At 52.1% G+C, this 7,226-nt stretch overlaps 1 protein-coding gene across 1 annotated transcript; it reads right to left on the bottom strand.

Annotated features, from left to right (window-relative positions):
• Positions 1 to 3,037: 3,037 nt before the first annotated feature.
• LAESUDRAFT_710333 (uncharacterized protein) lies at positions 3,038 to 5,109 on the bottom strand (the record flags this gene model as incomplete). The annotated part of the gene is made up of 7 exons (XM_040906758.1): positions 3,038 to 3,324; positions 3,398 to 3,578; positions 3,643 to 4,039; positions 4,094 to 4,456; positions 4,569 to 4,745; positions 4,770 to 4,897; positions 4,969 to 5,109. 7 exons carry the CDS (start codon positions 5,107 to 5,109, stop codon positions 3,038 to 3,040), a joined length of 1,674 nt encoding a protein of 557 aa, XP_040769404.1.
• Between the last annotated feature and the right edge of the window lie 2,117 nt (positions 5,110 to 7,226).

The following is a 7,226-nucleotide window of genomic DNA, read 5'->3' as shown; positions in this document are numbered from 1 at the left end:
ATGGAAGTGTGGTCATCACATGAGCACGAAGTCGAGCGTAAGTGCGTTGTCGCCCATGTCGTCTGGCACGTTGAAAACACCTGTCGCGAAACAGCACAAGCAAATCCTCCTTCGTGCCGGCGCCGAGCCAGACGCACTCGAAGCAAGCTGGACCGCACTGTGCAGCACTGTGTGGTGGCGCCAGAGGCCAGTCCGCCCCGCCCCGTGATAGCTGCGCACGTGATAGCTGCGACGCGCTGCGGGTCGCGCATCGGGCCTCGGGTCACACATCGTGCATTAGACGTATGGGTGTGCTGTGTCGACTGGGAGATACAGCTAGACTGATCTCGATGCCCTGCATGTCGTGGGTTGTGTGTAGCGGCCTGAAAGCCCGGGCTTGGGCTCAGCTTCAGCAGGCTCAGGCTTGCCAGAATCGCAAGCCGGGCCCTCTGCCAGGGCTCGGGCTCGGCTCGGGCTCGAAAGCTCGGCCTTGGACATCACTAGTTGTGTGAGATGTATGCTGTGAGTGTCATTGCTGCAGCTACTCGCCGTGGCGTGGGCCGTCGGGAGGGCCGTCGTTGCGTGCTGAGCCCGCTTCTCGTCCTAAACAACGTTTCTTTAACGTACACCTGCATGCACCCATGAGCGCCGACAACACTGCCGGCAAAGTACTGGCTGGAGCAACAGCCGTACGCTAAACGAACGGAGATCGATGATGTTAACGCACCTCTGCACGCCCCTTCATCGGCTTCATCTCGAAGGCAGCCCTGCGCTCGTCGCCGCCGACGAAATGCGCTAGCCGCTTGAAGATGCAGACACGGGGCAGCGACACAGAGCGAGAGGCTCAGAAGGAGTTGGTGTTCGCGGGAGCAATAAAGCACAAAGTGGGCCACCACCCACTCGTGCCGCCGCCCAGGCATTCGGCCGCACTACTACAACAGCCGCGGGGCACCCAGAGGCACACTGAGGTATGAAATCGCTTTGCTTTCTGGGCGGGTGAGCGAGCCAATACACCAAGCCAAGCTGATTGGCTCGGACGCGGAAAAGCGAGGCGTCCTCCAGGGAGGATTTAGAAGAGTGCATCTCTCTCCACAAAGTTCCGAGATCGCCTCCGGACAAGATGCCGCCGTCGTTGTGCTTCGCTATTCACACAGAGTATTCTCGAGATCGTCCAGATTACTGCCATGTCCAACTTGATCCGGGAAAACCACGTTGTTGATGCCTTTTGGATTGCCTGTACCCACTCTGGTCCTTGCTCAACGACCAGTCGTCTGTATTCCAATCCAGCTTGGTCACTGGCGTGAATGGAGAGATGACAGTGGCATCGAGTAGGTAAATAGGCGTTGTGAGAATTGAACAAGAGCGACGAATTACAAAATCAACAGCATTCAGCCACGCGGTTCTCATCTGTCTCACTTGTCTGTGCATTCTCATCATCGACATTTCTTTTTCCCCTCGCCCCTTGTCCATCCGTCCTGTCTCGCTCATCATGGATCCTCCACCTATTTTCCTGCCAGTCTAGCAGCCACGTCAGCGTGATTTGCCTTCGCTCGAGGAAACAAAACATGGACGCGGCCTACAAGCGCGTCGCCGCATACGCTCGGGCTATTCCGGGTGGGTGGAATTTAACGCCAAATACGGGAAACGGTGAGGAGGAGCAGTAAAGGAAGGACGAAGGACGAGCACAGACAATGTGTACACTTCCGAGATGTTGACCTGCCATTTTGACCCCTCAGGCGTGACTCTCTCCACGTCCCTCAACTCTATTGTGGATTCCTGGGATTCACTGCACGGGATCATTTCCTCAATGCACGTGCGCCATGCGACCAAGCGAATCCTATCAATTACAGTGACTCCAACTGACCGTTTGCAGGGATCAGATGCTCGAGGTACAGCTGGAGTTTTCCGCACATCCTGCAGTTCAGTTGGCATGGCGTAGGGAGATACCTTAGCCATTGAGCTGAAGCAGCAACGGGAACTGGGACGCGCATTTGAAGACAGCGCCAGCTGGCAGCAAAAAACACGAACGAAGCGCGATATTCAACGACAAAAAATATAATCGATGTTCATCGTCCCGCACATCCGACGGACGGCTCTACTCGTATACTGAATGCATCAGTTCGACTGCCACGCCCTTGTCGCGTCTATTAGGGTTCGATCCGCCTAATAGGCGTTACTGCTGCCTCATCAGGGGGCTCTTATCACCCGCTGGTGCGTCCAGGAGGCCCCGCACAGGTGACACCATTTGAGGTGGTACGAGGCGCCCGAGATCCTCATTTGACGCTCTTGTATATTCTGATTTCTGCACGTTTCTAATGTCTCACAGTGCGCCTGTCCTACTTCCCCCCTATTGACGCGCCTAGGCCTCCGTTGCGGCGACATACTCACAGACGATCATCCCCTGCAGGCCGACCCAGTCCCGAAGATAGGCGCATGCTCATGAAGGTGCCAATTGTGCATCCACGCAATTTTTCCGCATCTGACGCCACCCTTCAGCTTTCTGGATACTCGTTACGGATGTCGTCTCACAGAGCTCTGCTTGAATTCCGAGTCCAGACACGCGTGAAGTAAGTGGATGCAATATATCCACCTGACGATGTACACACGCCACGTTGCGAGCAAAAACTGTTCAGCACATATCAATATCTCACGGATAGCCCACTGCAAAACAGCAGCCCAGTTCTCAGTTCTCGACGTTTAAATGCGCCGTCATCGAGCATTAGATTGGGTTGTCATCGTATATCAACAGCTGGGAGAACATTTGTATGATGTGCTTTTCCAAAACTTCGCGCAGCATCGAGATGCTCACTGCCACTCAATCCTCCAGTCTGAATTGACAACATGATACATTCCGATACCCCGGAATCCTACACAGCATCATGTATACATACAATCCGTACCGAACGTCTATGATCTCCACCTCTCAGCGGCATGCATCGAGCGGACCTCACCGCCACAGGCCCTCGAACGGCGACAACGATGTCGTCGTTGCACGACACGACTGTATATACTCCCATTTGCGGCCGCGTTATGCGGGATGTAAAATGTTTTAAACATTTTACAAAAAGCCCCCGAACGGCGGCGGCGCTCCGCGCCCGGCGAGTACCATCTCGTCCACGATCTCGTCGTTCTCCGTGTGCTTGTATGTCCGGATCGTCTCGCCGTAGTCCGAGACGTTGAATAAGCGGAAGCGGCAATTAAAGCCCATGCGGCCGTAGCCCGAGTATGATCGGCAAAAGGACAGATGAGGACACTGAAAATTCTCAGCAAGATTCAAACTGGGCACTTGCCCTCCCCCGCCGAAACACATCCACATGCCCTTCACACGTCTGCAGTTCTCGGTGACTGTGTGCGCGTGAATATAAGCAACATGTGCCAGGATATTCGCGAAGGAAGGATGTACTATGACAATGCCCACTGGTGACGACCTTCGCCTCGCGCGCGTTACCGGCCGCGACATGATCGCTCTCGGGGGCCTGCAGCAGCCCTTTGTGGCAGAACCCCGCTTGCTTTTCCCGCGAGCCCTGACCCTCGAGATCGTGCTGCCCAACGTCAAGCGGCTTCCCTGTATCTGAGTCCGTGCCTGCTGCCGCGTACGTCTCTTGTTTGTGGATATGGTGATGGTGTGTGTGCCGAAGTGAGCAAAAAAAAAACGACATACACAGGAATGTGGTAGATCACGAGCGCGTTGGGCTTCGCGAGACGTCTCGTCTCCAGCGTCACCTGGTCAACTGCCTGTCGTTCCCAGATATTGCCGAGGTCCTTCCCGCCGTCCGGAGTGAAGGTACGCTCAATAGGGTCGATAGAGTATGCAATGTCAGTATATTCGAAAAAATCTTCCAGTAAGAGCACCTCACATGACTCTTGCAAGAACCAATCAATTTGGTCCCAAGAGGGTTGGGCATATGGGCTGATATAAACGACCCCTTGGGCCTGCGATGTAAAGCTTACCCGATGGATCCATTTGTACTCCGTAGGCACAAAAATCTGAACCAGTTGAAGAACCCTCTCGAGTACGAGCCAGTTCAAGAAATACAGTGTCAACAAATATGTCATATATCTATATATCGTCTCATATCAGCGACTGATCATTGACAAAAACGACCACACATACACATCGGCACTCGACCTTGAATACGAAGTTGCCGACGTCTTCGGAACCGCCTCGACAAGGCTGTATGGCATCCCTTGCATATGCTTGATCTGGTCGTCTCTCGAGTCCCCGTCCTCATCGTCATGGTTGCCGAACACGGCCGCCCACGGGATCCCGCGCTGTGTCACAACCTTTGCAAACTCCGCGAGCACGAAACGCGCATTCCACGAGGTGCACTGCCCGTTCAGCTGATCACCAGTGAAGACGACGAGACCTTGCCGCTCCGCGTCGAGCATGCGTCCGAGAAGCATGTTTACCAGATCGTCCGAGTTGCTGCATGGCGCGAGCGGTGTGTCCCTGCCGACACCGAGCAATGCAGGTCCGCTATCTGCATATTTTGACCGTCCGTCGTGCGTGAAATGCAGCGGAAGGGCGCCGGGTGCCGCTGGGATCCATGTCAGCACGTGCACGACATAGGGAGGAAAAAATCACGCACGTTTCACGCGTCGACGGTATGTGAGCCAGACGCTCTCGCGCTGAATGATCACCGCCCTCCAGCACTGGCGTGCCCAGCTTCTCGAATCCACACCACAGCTGATCATCCCCAAGGAGTACGTCCAGGACTGTGATAAGATCTGTCTGCCGCCCTGTCATTATCATCTGCGCGAGCGTTCTGTTTGTCTTGTATCAGAGATACAGTTTCTCGCCAGAGGAGCTGATCGTCCGCGACACCTTATGCCAGTCGGCACTGAGCGGTGGTGCCTCATTTTCAGGCAGGATACGCAGTTCACTCACAATAGGAACGTCGTGCCAGCGTGTGCGTCGCTAGTATATGTTCTACAACAACACGACATGAGCAGGTCTATTTGCCAAAGCGTGATGAAAGGTGCACTCACCAAACTAATAAGCCCCGATTGTACATTGATGTTGCATGGGACGCGGAACCATTTTTCTTTACATGCATAGGCCTCCTTCGTTATCGCTGGTGCGCAGAAGTCCCCAGCAAGGCTCTCTGTATACCAGGGCTTATGAAACATGCCATGATGTCAATCTCGGACACTGATTAACAGTCATCAGCAAATTAAACGGAACGGTAGAATGCGATTATGACACAGCTGGAAGGGCGTGGAGTAGGCTCATAAATCAGCCTTCGTACAGGAAGACAGTCGTTCCTTATACTCAGGCTGAGACTATCACGGGGGGTCCAGAGGGAAGACCCCCCGTGGGAATGCGGAGTCGTTGGCACGTTCGACGCTCGAAGCTTTGGCGCTGGTCGGACATGCCACGTGATCGCATTGTGCAGAACGCGTCTGTAAAGGACATCGTGCGTAGATCGTGTATCTCTCATGTATTTTAGCTATGTCGTCCCAAGAAACCAATGCCATACAGAGTATAAATCCAAGTGATGAAGAAGCAAGCAAAGAAATCCCCACCTTCCCTTCCTCTGCCCACCCAAGTAGCCCAAATGCATGCAGCCCAACTCGACCGGCACTCTCGCTCTAGTAAATCAAGCCATACATAGCTCTTTATTCCTGTGTGTGAATCCAGCAGAAATATAGTACCTGCTGTATAGAAAGTAGCTTGGTAGGGACAATGTATAACATGACACCCCGCTCACCGAGTGCTTGAGCTGCGAGTAGAGAGGCCCAGAAGACTGTCATCTTGCCCTGACCTGGTGAAATAACTAGAAAGACCTCGTGTCCTTCAATGATGTCTAGTCCGTGTTTGATCTGAAATTCTCAAGGTTGTGAGATTCCACACTTTCGAGAGAACAGCTCAGCAAGCCATTCAGCATTGATTTGAGGGTCACCGAGAGAAGACTAAGCAGATTCAGACATATTTGCTACTTTAGACAGGACTTTGACTGTATGAATGTGTAAATGAACGTGCTAGCATTGAGTGATACGAGGAGTATGCAGGAAGACATGCTCAGCCTGAGGCGCGTCCTCTAGTCACGTGGTCACATTGTGGTGGTGGCGGTGGCATGTTCAAACTCAGCATTCCCATGGGTACACTTTTAACTGGACCCCCTGGTGTTAGCTCGAGCCTAGGCATGGAGGTCACACCGCAGACATGAAGCAATTTGCACATGTGGCAAATGCTTAGCAAATGTCGACAGGTTTTTTGCCTTTGTGATCTCAATTTGCTACAATCATCAACCGGTCAATGAGACACCCCCAGTCAATGAGACAAAGTTGACTAGCTCCCCCAAATTGTCTCCACCTGCCCTCTGCTTTGGTATTTATGTTGATATGCCATTCATGCTACTCTACACCAAAAATGAGGAGAATATGCTGAGTGGCGGGCTCATTAACTTTCAATCTCATTGAGTTTTACATGGGTGTGAAACTGAAATCCCACAATGTATGATTTTTCATGCTTCTGCATCTACAGTATGCTATTAAGTATGAATCTTACATTGAAGCTTAGCTTATTGGCTACATGTTTCCCCAGTTTTAAAAGCAGTATAAAAGGAAATGAGTGATAGACAGACAGAACGAGCATGACACTGCATATGAGACCCTAGATCATGAGACGCTGCGGCCCTCTGTTACGTCACACTATTTCCATATTTGGCAGAGAGGCAAGTTTGACTTGACAGTCAAGAAGTCTGAATTGTGAGGCAAAACTCAATGAAGCTAAGTAAGAGCATCAGATGCCAGCATGTAGAAAGCCAGGTCTCAAAGGCCTTGGCTCATAGAACATGATACTGAGGATGATTGCAATAAAAATGGGCAGAAGATCATGGTGAATGCGAGTGAGACACATCAATTATTTGTTTTTAAATATGGCAGGAGAAAGCGTGATGTGACCATGGCTCAAGGAGCGAATGTAGATTGATAAGGACTGCGACACCAATCCACTCCCCATGCCCTCTGTTCACACTCAATAAGAGTTTAAACTTGTCACAGCACATTAGATCCTGTGCCCTAAGGCAAGGAAATGGCAGCAAGGTGCTTGCCAGCATCCAGTGACCTGCACAAAAAGGGATTTGCCAAGAAAGGGTCAAACCAGGCATGCAGTGACATGCAGCCTAAAAAAGGGGCTCAAAGGATTAGGCCGCATGAAATAGGTGAATGAATCTAAGGTCTTCCCTTAGATCCTCATGTGCTTATATACATGTAGTGGTGGACCCTGGGTACCCTAACTATGG

The sequence above is a fragment of the Laetiporus sulphureus genome (genome assembly GCF_001632365.1).
Source record: "Laetiporus sulphureus 93-53 unplaced genomic scaffold LAESUscaffold_2, whole genome shotgun sequence".
Taxonomy (NCBI): domain Eukaryota; kingdom Fungi; phylum Basidiomycota; class Agaricomycetes; order Polyporales; family Laetiporaceae; genus Laetiporus; species Laetiporus sulphureus.
The sequence above is the reverse complement of the archived record's forward strand: the minus strand, read 5'-3'. Positions and strand labels throughout refer to the sequence as shown.